General features: G+C 56.8%; 5 protein-coding genes across 6 annotated transcripts in view; 2 read left to right on the top strand and 3 right to left on the bottom strand.

Annotated features, from left to right (window-relative positions):
* Positions 1–12,316, bottom strand: part of UTP11 (UTP11 small subunit processome component) — a 594,364-nt gene that overhangs the window by 18,388 nt on the left and 563,660 nt on the right. The gene's annotated exons all lie outside the window — the stretch shown is intronic.
* Positions 1–12,316, bottom strand: part of NDUFS5 (NADH:ubiquinone oxidoreductase subunit S5) — a 1,192,795-nt gene that overhangs the window by 1,023,196 nt on the left and 157,283 nt on the right. The gene's annotated exons all lie outside the window — the stretch shown is intronic.
* The window catches only part of SF3A3 (splicing factor 3a subunit 3), a 592,026-nt gene that overhangs the window by 539,002 nt on the left and 40,708 nt on the right, over positions 1–12,316 (top strand). The gene's annotated exons all lie outside the window — the stretch shown is intronic.
* AKIRIN1 (akirin 1) overlaps positions 1–12,316 on the bottom strand; it is a 1,026,732-nt gene that overhangs the window by 992,029 nt on the left and 22,387 nt on the right. The gene's annotated exons all lie outside the window — the stretch shown is intronic.
* Positions 1,939–10,730, top strand: FHL3 (four and a half LIM domains 3). Of its 2 annotated transcripts, none has more exons than XM_050800307.1 (6): positions 1,939–2,100; positions 8,068–8,243; positions 8,352–8,526; positions 9,364–9,533; positions 9,626–9,812; positions 9,937–10,730. In XM_050800307.1, the coding sequence occupies exons 2-6, from the start codon at positions 8,088–8,090 to the stop codon at positions 10,089–10,091; spliced, it is 843 nt and encodes a 280-aa protein (XP_050656264.1). In that variant the 5' UTR covers positions 1,939–2,100; positions 8,068–8,087; the 3' UTR covers positions 10,092–10,730. The 2 variants fall into 2 exon arrangements, with proteins under 2 accessions (XP_050656264.1, XP_050656256.1); XM_050800299.1 differs by having other exon boundaries at positions 1,999–2,182.

The raw sequence follows: 12,316 nt of genomic DNA, 5'->3' as shown, positions 1-12,316 counted from the left end.
CAGTAAGTACTGGCTCTCATTAAGACTATTTAGGAGAGATTAGAGCCATGCATCAAGAACAGAGATTCCAATACTCTGCCTTTTATCAGGCCCCTTCTGTACTCACTCATTTCCCCTTGCTTTCTGAAGGCTCCCCACCTTTGCGATCCCGTCCCCCAGAGCTGACCTCCTCTTGGTACCCACTCCACCAAGGCTGAGTAGTCTTCACTGCACTCCCCTGGGCTGGGAGTCCCTTACACCTGCCAGATACATCCCAGAGAGGCCGGGCATGGTGGCTCATGCCTGTGATCCCAGCACTTTGGGAGGCTGGGGCAGGCAGATCACATCACAAGGTCAGGAGTTTGAGACCATCCTGGCCAATATGGTGAAACCCCGTCTCTACTAAAAATACAAAAAAAATTAGCTGGGTGTGATGGTGCGTGCCTGCAGTCCCAGCTACTCGGGAGGCTGAGGCAGAAGAATCGCTTGAACCTAGGAGGTGGAGGTTGTAGTGAGCCGAGATTGCGCCACTGTACTCCGGCCTGGGTGACAGAGCAAGCCTCTGTCTCAAAAAAAAGAAAAAGAAAAAAAAATCCCAGAGAAAGGCCCCATCCATGGGCTGGATGCTCACTGCCTGGACTCCAGATAACAGGTGCCTGTGATACAAACCAAGGATGTTAGACGGGCATACATACTGAAGCAGTGTCTGCTATCCATTCATTCATCAGATGTTTATTATGTGCCGGATATTGAAGTAAGTACTGAGAAGGCTGTGGGGAACAAAACGGAGCCCTGCCTTCATGGCTGTTACCATTTAGGCAACAACAGCAATAATAAACAAGCAATAATTTAATTTTGAAAGGAAACCAGGCCTGGAGGGTGACTTGGGACCCAGGAACCCAGGCATGACACAGAGATGGGAGGGAAAGGTTCTCAGGAGTCCCAGCCTGGGAGGGTGTTAGTTCCTCTGTGAGAGCTCCGCTGCACCCAGCCTGGGGTGTGGGGAGGCCTCTGTGGGCACCTGAATCTTCACTCTAGACGCTAAGGTTATTCCAGGGTTGGTTTGTTGTCTCTTGTTTCCACTAACAGCACAGTAGAGCCTCCTGCCTCCCTCCCTCCCCCACCCCTTCCAGACCGAGGCTATTTATTCCTAGTGACAAGCCTGAGGATCCCAGGGGGGGTGGCCTCAAGGACCTGGAGGGGCCTCGTGTCCCTAGCAGGCGCCAGTCCTCCCTCACGGACACAGGGAGGAAGCCAGAGGTTTAGACACTGCAGAGGTCCCCTCCCCTCTCCTCCACCACCCCTGCAGTGCCCCATCCTCTCACACTCCTCACACCCCACCCTAGAAGCCCAAAGATCATGGGGCCAAGGATTAGGGTCTCTCCTGGGCCTCAAAGGTCAAAACTATTCCTGGGCACTGCGGAAACCCAGGCAAGACAGGACTTCTCAGCGTCAGGAGGCCACTGGAGGTGGGGAGGTGGTTACCCCTGTTTTTGCTACTCAAAGTTGTGGAGTAAAACCCTTTGGAGGTCAAGGCCCTGTGGTGGGGAGGGGTCCTCTCTTCGCCCCATGTTTTCAGAGAACACATTGGTGCCCGCTGACAGGCTCATGACAGTAGAGTCAAAACCTCCTCCTCCAGGCTGGATTAAGGCCAGGTTGAGTGTCACCCCTAAGGGTAAGGTGAGGGGGTGGGGAAATCCGAGGAGGCCACAGGACTCTTCCCCAGTGGACCATGGTCTGTGGGGTCTGATGTCCCCGGCCTGAGATGGAATACAACAGTCTCCCTCTGGCAGCTGGGGACGGGGGGGGGTGGGAGGGGAGGAGAGCAGAGGCTGCGGGGAGGGGACAGGGGCGGGGTCCCGGCCGCCTGAAGGTTGGGAGAGCCAGGTTAGGCCGGGCAGGAGGAGGGGGCCGGGCCCGCTGGCGGCCGAAAGGGAGGTGGGGGCGGGGTCTGGCCCCCGCAGCGGGCTGGGGGGCCGGGGGCGGGGTCCGGGCGGGGCGGGCCCGCGCTCACTTCCTCGGGGAGGGGTTGGGGCCGCGCTCCCACTCGCCCACACGGTCCGTCTGCAGTCGGCAGCCTCGCCGGCAGCTCGCTCGGCCCCCGCTTGGCCCGGCCCGCAGGTAGGAGCCGCCGAGGGACGCGGCGCCCGGTTCCCCGCCCCGCCCGCGCCGCGCGCTCCCCGCTCCCGCCGCCCGCTTCGAGGTGAGCGCCCCGCCGACCCCGGCTCCCAGCCCCGGCAGTCCGCCCCCGCGCCCAGGCCGGGGAGCGAAAGGACCCGCGGAGGGCTGAGGCCAGCCGCGGCCCCGGCCCCCTGTACCCGCCAGGCTCTGGCCACAGGTGCCCGGGGCACGCCGAGCCCGGGAGAGCGCCCGCCCGGACTAGACCCCTCCGGGCTGCCGGGCGGGGCGGGGCGGGGGCGGGGGCGGCAGCGAGAGTTGGGCGGGGGAGGGGGCTAAGTTTGAAATAGAAAAGCCGGATAGAGACAGACCGACCAGAAGCGCTGGAGAAACTGAGGTTCTCGCAGAGCCCAGTGGAGCGAGAGACCAAGACAGGCAGGGACTCGAGGCACAGGAGGAGGCTACCGAGACCATTGAAACAAGGACACACCGGGCGTACAGTGTTACCGGTGGACAGACCCGAGACATGGGGGCCGTCCCAGGCTTTCTGGAGCATTTTCAGAAAACATACGTGGGACCCCAGCGAACACATTCCCTGGGGCCCTTCCCCAGGCCTTGGAGGTGCCCTGAGGCTTGGGCGTCATTGGCCTCAGGCTGAATCTGCTCTCTGAGGCCTGCAGAGACACTCAGAGACTAGAGACAGAGACACTCAGGCATGCAGAGGTGGCGAAAGAGACTTGGATATAGAGACAGAGAAAGGGATGTGGTGGGGATTGAGACATTCAGCCATGTAGACAAGAAGAGACCAAGACTTGAGATCCACAGAGGCATGGGCCGCCGGGGGACAGCCAGTCAAGATACAGAGTCGTCCAAAACCTAAAGACAGAAGCTGTGTCCAGACACAGAGATGCTGAGTGAAGCAGAGACAGACACCAGAGACTGAGACTTAGTGGGGGCAGAGAGACCTAGGTGGGCTGACAGCTTCCAGGACAGCCCCTGACTTACCCAGACCTGAACCATTGGGAAGTGAGGCTCTGGGGAAACAGAAACTCTGAGCCCACCAATCCCCCATGAGGCAGAGGCCCTGAGACAGTAAGTTCGAGATCAAGAAGAACCCCGTGGACACACACAGCCACCAAGACAGCCCCAACTTATTTTTAAACTCAAATCTTGGACAGGCTGCCTCTGCCCTGGGGGACCCAGGGTGAATGAACTGTTCCTCTCCTGTCCCCAGAGCAGCTGCGGGATCCTGCTCCCCAGCCCCCTTCCCTAGACTTCTCTGACTTCCAGGTCCCATGGGGGAGAGCAGAGCTTGGGGTTGGTGCCCGGTAGCAGAGGGTGAGGGTTGAGGGAGTTGAATTTCTCCCCTTAAGTCTCCTGTCAGCTTCTAGAAGGTGGGGGAGGGGTCTGTTCTGATCCTGACTCACAGCTGTGGGACCTGGCCGGGGTCCTCCTGGATAGTGGGCATGTTGGGGGTGGGGGACAGAAGAGTTGAATGGTTGGCATGGGGCATTAGAAAGGCTTCTGGGTGCCTTCCAATCACAGGGCTGGCAGCTGGGGAGAAGAGCCAGGCTCTAGTGCATCTCCTGTCCCCCTGCCCTTAAAAGCTGATCATCCCCTTCATCACCAGGGCAGTATTTTTAGGGAGACAGAAGAGCTCTGGCCTGGGAGGCAGGGGACCTGGGTCCTGATAACTGAGTGACCTCGGGCATAAGCCTGCTCTATTCCTGCCTCCTTGTGCTCATCTGTAAAATGGGGATGATACTCTGTCCTGCCTGCCTTTTGTGAGATCTGATGAGATGGTGGTGGGCATGGACTTTGTGAGTGGCAAAGCAGCATGCAGGTGTCTACACCTGTGGACCTGTGTGGGAGATCTCAAGAGTTATGCTTACTAGAGTCAGGCTGACTGGGCTGGAGCAACCACTGCCCCCACTGGTGTCCTCAGCAAGCCCCATGGGCCTGGGGCCTCCTATTCTCTCCCTGGGCCTAGGCTGAGAATGTCCAGGTCAAATTTCAGACAAGGCTGGGCACAGTGGTTCACGCCTGTAATCCCAGCACTTTGGAAGGCTGAGGCCAGAGGATCACCAGGAGTTCAAGACCAGCCTGGACAACATAGTGAGAACCCCATCTCTACAAAAAACAGAAAAACCTAGCTGGGCATGGTGGCATGTGGCTGTAGTCCCAACTACTCAGGAGGCTGAGGCAGGTGGCTTGCTTGAGCCCAGAGTAGGTTTTTTTTGTTTTGTTTTGTTTTTTTGAGATAGAGTTTTGGTGTTGTAACCCAGGATGGAGTGTAATGACATGATCTTAGCTTACTGCAGCCTTCACTTCCTTGGTTCAAGCAATTCTCCTGCCTCAGCCTCCTGAGTAGCTGGGATTACAGGCGCCTGCCACCATGCCCAGTTAATTTTTGTATTTTTAGCAGAGGTGGGTTTTCGCCATGTTGGCCAGGCTGGTCTTGAACTCCTGACCTCAGGTGATCCACCTGCCTTAGCCTCCCAAAGTGCTGGGATTACAGGCATTAGCCACCTCACCTGGCTGAGCCCAGAAGTTTAAGGCTGCCGTAAGCCATGATCGTGCCACTGCACTGCAGCCTTGGCAACAGAGTGAGACCCCAACTCATAACAAAAAAACAAAAACAAAAAGGCCTAGCCGACACCAGCCTGGCCAACATGGTGAGACTCCGTCTCTACTAAAAATACAAAAATGTTTAAGCCGGGTGTGGTGGTGCCCTCCTGTAATCCCAGCTACTCGGGAGGCTGAGGCAGGAGAATCGCTTCAACCCGGGAGGTGGAAATTGCAGTGAGCTGAGATGGACTTACTGCACTCCAGTCTGGGTGACAGAGTGAGACCCTGTCTCAAAAAAAAAAAAAAATCTGAGCTGGCATGGTGGCTCACGTGTGTAATCCCAGCACTTTGGGAACCCAAGGTAAGAGGATAGCTTGAGCCCAGGAGTTTGAAACCAGCCTGGGCAACATATCAAGACCCTATCTCTATTTAAAAATTCCAGTCCAGGCAGGGTGCGGTGGCTCGTGCCTGTAATCCCAGCACTTTGGGAGGCCAAGGCGGGCAATCATGAGGTCAGGAGTTCGAGACCATCCTGGCTAACACGGTGAAACCCCATGTCTACTAAATATACAAAAAATTAGCCAGGCATGTTGGCACACACCTGTAGTCCCAGCTACTCGGGAAGCTGAGGCAGGAGAATCACTTGAACCCAGGAGGCAGAGGTTGCAGACAGCCGAGATTGTGCCACTGCACTCCAGCCTGGGCGACAGAGCGAGACTCTGTCTCAAAAAAAAAAAAATTCCAGTCCAGCTCCTTGACCTAGACCTGCCTGTGAAACTATACTGGGGCTATCTGGCCCCAGTATGAGTGAGGGTGCTAATAGTAAAATAATAGCTACTATTTTCTGAGTATTTATTACCTGCCAGGTGCTTTACAAGTATCATTACATTTAAGCCTGACAACAACCTTAGGAGGTAGGAAGTAGTAGTATCTCATTTAGTTAGATGGGAAAACAAGCTTGGGGAGCTTAAGTGACTTGTGCAAGATCATCCAGCCAGTACGTGTAGGAGCCAGGATGCAAACCTTGTAGCTTGAGCGGTTTCATACACCATAGCCAGTTACACAGCCATTCTGAGCTCCAGGAGGTTCACTGGGAGGTGCCTTGTGAGGGGAGATTGTTGGAGGTGCAGGGGTTGTGAGCCATCTGTAGAGGAACAGTCTCCCCCAAACCCCGCCCCACTGCCAGTCAGGAAGAAATACAAGACTGGCTCCCTTCAGTCTCCTCAGTTGCCAGCCTTGCCAGGGAAAAGGGCGGGGAGAGGGGTATGGGCAGAGACAGGTGGGCCTTGTTGGTGCCCTTTACTCTGTCCTCACCAGAGTCCAGCTGGATAGACTAGGGCATTGGGGGATTCTGGGAAGGAAATAGAAGCGATGCCCATACCCTATTTGGGTTACCCTGGTTTCTGAGTGCTGACTGTCTCCCAGGGGGTGGACCCAAGGCTAGCCTGGGCCTGAGAAGGTGGCAGCTGCAGTGGGCCAAGCCAAGAAGGAAGGAAGAGGCCCAGGCACCCCCCGTGGACACATTCCACCTGTGTGGCCCCCTGCTGCCCCGTGGCTGACAGCCCAGGCAATCCTCAGATGTTGGGCCAGAGGAAACCTGGGCCTGAGTGGCAGGAAAGGGGCTGAGAAAGAAGAGTATCTTCTCTACCTTTCACCGTAGCCCCCAGCCCAGGAGTTCCAGCTCTAAAGACCCTGGCCCCTGGTGGCCTCATACCCTGGCCTGAAGTGGGAGCTGGCTGTTCTCCCATTGCACAGAGGCTTGATGTATGGAGAGTCAGGCCTCCAAGCTGGGGGCGTCTGCTGGTGCCTGGAGTCTGAACTTCAAGCCAGAGCAGCGCTTTTTGTCAAGAATTTCGCACTGGGGGTGGATGAGAAAAGGAGGACTTTTCCTTCAGCTTGAGCCAGGGCAGGCCCTGGTGACTGCCAGCACTGGGGCCTTGTGGGAGAGTGGGTTGGTGGATTCCTTTGTGTGTCACTGTAACTTCCCCGGGCTCATCCACAGCTGTGAGAACATCTCCTTCCTATGGGTCCTGGTGGTTCCTCTCTACTAGCCCAGTATCCCAGCTCTTAGAGAGCAGGCTTCATGATAGAAGAGAGCAGGGGTGGGAGCTCTGACTTTGGGGCTAGTGACTGGAATCGGGCAGCAGAAAGGTTTGGGAACCCCACTTCCCTACCGCTCTACTCCCCAGGCTCCTGTTCCAGAGGCAGCTGTGTGGATGACCTCATCCCACAAACATGCTTTGTTCCTGAGAAAATGGAAAGTGTCTGAGGTTTGGTCGGGGGCTGGGTGTCTCCAGCAGCAGCTCTCAGGGCTCCCCCTTGTCCTACTCCCCACCCAAGATGGGGCCTGACTGGGGACAAAATGTCTTCACTGGCTCTTGCTGTCTGTGCTTTCAGCTCCCTGGTCCCAAACCCTGAGAAATCAGAAAAGGTGGGAGAGACCTTCTCTCCCAGAGGCAGTGGGAGGGAAATCATGACCCCAGGGGATGGAAAGATACTGGGGTTTTGCCAGATGCTAGCAGGAGGTGGCAGGGGGCACACTGCACTCTCAGTCTGTCTCCAGTTCCCCTCTGCCTCCCCCGACACTTCATTTTCCTTTTTTCTCCCCATTGCTGGCAAAACCTGACATCTGGCCATCTGTGCTGCCACAGCTGCTGCAGATGTTGCAGGCCAAGGCTGTCCAAGCCAGTGTGACCAGAGACACAGTGGGGGTAGGGGGATGAGGGCAGAGGGTCTAGCTGGGGAAGCCTGGCTGTGTCCAGCCTGCAGGATTTCCTTCCTGCTTGAGCCTCTTTGGCTGATGCCCCGGGAGGGAAGGCCTAACCTCTCACACTGGCCTCCTCCACCATTCATCAGTCCAGCACCTCTCTAGCATTCCACTGTTTTCTGGATCAGGAGGGGCTAGGAACAGCCCATTCCCATCTCTTAAGTTCCGTACTCCAGAGCTCTGGGTAAGGGTTCCTTGATCCATATTCCTAAAGTCCCGAGTCAGGAGAGGGTGGGAGTACTGCTCATCTGGAGTAGAGTGGGGTGGCTCCCTGCCCCTGCTTCTCCCACGCTGGGGACAGTCGGGACAGTGGAGGCTAAATGCTGGCTGAGGCAGGAAATGAGTCACCGACCCAGGAAAAGCCCCCTCCCCCTAGATCTGCTAGGGCCTAGATAAGAAAACAACTTCTGCTTCCTGGTTTTTTTTCTGACCTCTTCCTATCCCCAGTTAAATACAGAAAGAAACATGCGGGACTCCTGGTTTCCCGGAAGCACCCCTTCCCCATCACCACCTACTCTGAACTGGCATTTCCTATGCCGGGTCTGTTTCTGTGTTTTGAATGCAGAGGCCTATTTGCCAGGAGCCAAGTCACAGCCTCTCTGTGTGACCCCAGTTCCACCTTGTGCTCCTAACAGGGTTCTCTCTCCTTGCCACGATGAGCGAGTCATTTGACTGTGCAAAATGCAGCGAGTCCCTGTATGGACGCAAGTACATCCAGACAGACAGCGGCCCCTACTGTGTGCCCTGCTATGACAATACCTTTGCCAACACCTGCGCCGAGTGCCAGCAGCTTATCGGGCATGACTCGAGGGTAAGGAGAGGGCCAGGCCAGGCAGGAGGTGGGTGGTGACCAGTGGAAGGGGGCAAAGGATGGATCCACCAGGCCTGGGTGCCAGTGCCCCCGCTGTGTTCCCCACAGGAGCTGTTCTATGAAGACCGCCATTTCCACGAAGGCTGCTTCCGCTGCTGCCGCTGCCAGCGTTCACTAGCCGATGAACCCTTCACCTGCCAGGACAGTGAGCTGCTCTGCAATGACTGCTACTGCAGTGCGTTTTCCTCGCAGTGCTCCGCCTGTGGGGAAACTGTCATGCCTGGTATGTCTTCAGGGGCTCATCTTGTGTGAGAACTGGCATGCCTGGCATCTGCGTAGGGTCTTTGCATGTGTCTGTCTGATACATGGAGACTGGGTCTGTGTAAAGACCTGCACACACAGCATGTTTCTGGAAATTTAGTATATGCAGGATCTGTTTGCCTGGTATACTGGGAGTTACTATGTGCAGGCAGATTGACACATGTGATACATACTTGGGGGCTTAGCATGTGTGAATATCTGCATGTTTAGTACATGTAGGAACTAGAGGTGTGCTGAGACTGTCATGCTTATTGCATTGGGTCTTAGTGTGTGCAGAGGCAGGTAAACAGAGGGCTTAACATGTGTGGGGACCTGCATGCCTAATAGAAATGTTGGGACTCAGTACCTATGGAGAATGGTGTGCCAAGGAGATGCGAGGGCTTAGCATGTACTGAACCTGTCATGCCGAGGGCATTAGGGCATATACTTACTTGCCTGGTACATGTGGGGTCCCGTGTGAGTGCTGAAATCATCACATCTGTTATATGAGGGCTTAGCTCATAGTGAGACTTCATGACTGTTACACGGAGGCTCGATATGTGCTGAAATTGTCATTTCTGGGACATATGGGGGCTTAACATATGCCAAAATCCTCGTGTCTAGCTGGGTCATCATGTCCGGTGTCTGGGGAGAGGTTAGCATGTGTAATGTACATGGGGCAGGGGGGTTCTTGCTGCATGTGCACTGGACACCACCCTGCTCAGGCTGAGAGAGGAGTGGAGACTCCCGGGGAAGTTACAGAGGGTGGCCCTCAGGAGCATGGGACACAGCCTCTAAATGGGACCCCTGTTCCCCACAGGGTCCCGGAAGCTGGAGTACGGAGGCCAGACATGGCATGAGCACTGCTTCCTGTGCAGTGGCTGTGAGCAGCCGCTGGGCTCCCGTTCCTTTGTGCCCGACAAGGGTGCTCACTACTGCGTGCCCTGCTATGAGAACAAGTTTGCTCCTCGCTGCGCCCGCTGCAGCAAGGTGGGGGCTGGGCCAGCCAGGTGGGGGTGAGTAAGGCCTGTCGTGGGGTGGGAATCCCCACTCATACCTACTAATGAATGCTGCCCCCACAGACGCTGACACAGGGTGGAGTGACATACCGTGATCAGCCCTGGCATCGAGAATGTCTGGTCTGTACCGGCTGCCAGACGCCCCTGGCAGGGCAGCAGTTCACCTCCCGGGATGAAGATCCCTACTGTGTGGCCTGTTTTGGAGAACTCTTTGCACCTAAGTGCAGCAGCTGCAAGCGCCCCATCGTAGGTGGGACAAGGGTCAAAGAACGGAGTGGGTAGGGTGCAGGCAAGGGAGTGGGATGTGGTATTGGGTGAAGTTGAGGGCCGGACCATCCCTAGATCTGCAGAGCTAACTTCCAGCCTCCCTCCAGGACTCGGTGGAGGCAAGTATGTGTCCTTTGAAGACCGACACTGGCACCACAACTGCTTCTCCTGCGCCCGCTGCTCTACCTCCCTGGTGGGCCAAGGCTTCGTGCCGGATGGAGACCAAGTGCTCTGCCAGGGCTGTAGCCAGGCAGAGCCCTGAGCCAGGCTCCTGGACCCAGGCTTTCCCATACCACGGGCCCAGGACTGTAGCTCCTTTTCTAAACCACCTCTGGGACTTAGCCCCACCCCCCAACCAAAAAAAATGGGTCGCCCTCTGGGCTCCAGGATTGTTTCCCCACGCCAGCATCCCCAAACTGGTACTCCCTGACCCAGGCCCCCAAACCTGGGCTCTTATAGAGCCTCCATGAGTCAAGCCGCCTCCCCACACCTGGACTCCAGAACTCACCCTCTCCCCTGCAGTCTGGGTTCCCAGACTGAGTCCTCTCCCCACATCAGGGCTCTAGACCCCAGCCCTCCAAACCTGGGCTCTGGGACTTAGGCCCCCTTAAATCTAGACTTCTCTTTGTAGGTCTTAGGTCTCCAATGGGTGCCTGAGAAGTCCTCAAAAGTGGACTATTCTCAAGCTTGACCTGCCCCACCCCATCCCCCAGGGCTGAGGCTGTGGGGACAGCAATTAGGGGCCCACCGATGAGGGGGCCCTAGGGTACAGGGTGCTGCCCAGCTGGTGGCCACCGAGTGTCTTCTCATTTTATTTCAGCTCCATTTTGCCCATAGATGGGCAGAGGGGTGAGATTGGCTCACCCCCCTTCCAGATTCTGCAATAAAGCGGTGTGAGGAAGCAGGGGCCTCCGTGTGTGCCTGTGTGTGTGTGTGTGTGTGTGTGTGTGTGTGTGTGTGTGCGCGCGCGCGCGCGCGCGCAGGGTATAAAGGGGAAGGAAGGGTGTTTGCAGACTGGGAGGCTCAGAATCTCTTCTAGACCTCGTCCTTGCAGGGCGGGGTGGAGGGGGGCCGGGCCACGGGGTGGGAAGTCTCTCCCCATGAAGGGGATCCCCACCACGGCTACCGTCCCTCTGGAGCTCTGCCTGCCTCCCTGCTGGCAGAGGGCTTTTTCCTCCATGCAGGGAAGGGAGGGGTTTGGGGGAGGTTCCAGACGAAAGCGAGGGTGGCGATGGGGTGCCTTAATTGGCTGGTACCAATAGTCCCCTCCGCCAACAGCCCTTCCCAAAGCCCGCAGAGCAAGGACCCGGTTCCGATCCCCAGTCTGGGCCTAGACCCTCTCAGCCCCCTTCCCCCTCTTCCCAAGGATTAACGAGGGCGGCCCGGGATCCGCTCGCGGCCGCACGTTTTTTGCCAAAAAAGGCAAGGATGCAGCTGCACACGCCGCGGGAACATCTGGATCCGATTCCCGGCATGAATGGGTCACGCCCCGTACCACTCCCTCCCACCCCCCCCAACAGTGATTCAAGTCAAGGGTGGAGGCGGGAATGAGCGAGGGGGGCTGTCCCCCAAAGTGGGGAGATGGGCGGGGCGACGCTCCCCTCGCCTGGCGTCCGATGCCCCTTGTGCCAGACCCTGGCGTCCGCGGTCTGGGCCTGGCGGTCCGGCTCTCCGGGCAGGTACGCGCACACAGTGGCGCCCACAGCTGCCTGCGGCGGGGCCCGGCCCTGGGCAGGCGGACCCTCGGCGCCCTGGAGTAGGGGGGCCCCTCCGGCCTAGCGGAAACCGCGAGATTGTATGTATCGCGTATTAAATCCTCCCCGAAATCCTGTGGGCGGGCATTATTACTGCCATTACACAGAAGTGGAGACGCGCGCAGTCAGCTGCCCCAAGTCACATAGGTAGTCACTGGTAGATCCTGGGCTCCAATCGCTTTCTGAAGCCGTGGTTGACATTTTCCTTTTTCTTTCTTTTTTTTTTTTTTAAATTTTACTTTAAGTTCCAGGACACGTGTGCAGAACGTGCAGGTTTGTTAGATAGGTATACGTCTGCACGGCAGTTTGCTGCACCTATTGACCCGCCCTCTAAGTTCCCTCCCCGACATTTTCTTTTTTTTTTTTTTTGAGACGGAGTTTCTCACTTGTCACCCAGGCTGGAGTGCAGTGGCGCGATCTCGGCTCACCGCAACGTCCGTCTCCCAGGTTCAAGTAATTCTCCTGCCTCAGCCTCCCTAGTAGCGGGATTTACAGGCATGTGCCACCAAATGCTGCTAATTTTGTATTTTTAGTAGATGGGGTTTCATCATGTTGGCCAGGCGGGTCTGCAACTCCTGAGCTTAAGTGATCCACCCGCCTTGGCCTCCCAAAGTGCTGGAATTATAGGCGTGAGCCACCACGCCCGACCCAGGGTTGTTTTTGTAAACATTTTTAGTAGAGACAGGGTTTCTCCATGTTGGTCAGGCTAGTCTCGAACTCCCGACCTCAAGTG

Source organism: Macaca thibetana, chromosome 1 (assembly GCF_024542745.1).
Source record: "Macaca thibetana thibetana isolate TM-01 chromosome 1, ASM2454274v1, whole genome shotgun sequence".
Classification (NCBI taxonomy): Eukaryota; Metazoa; Chordata; class Mammalia; order Primates; family Cercopithecidae; genus Macaca; species Macaca thibetana.
This window is presented reverse-complemented; position numbering and strand designations above follow the sequence as displayed.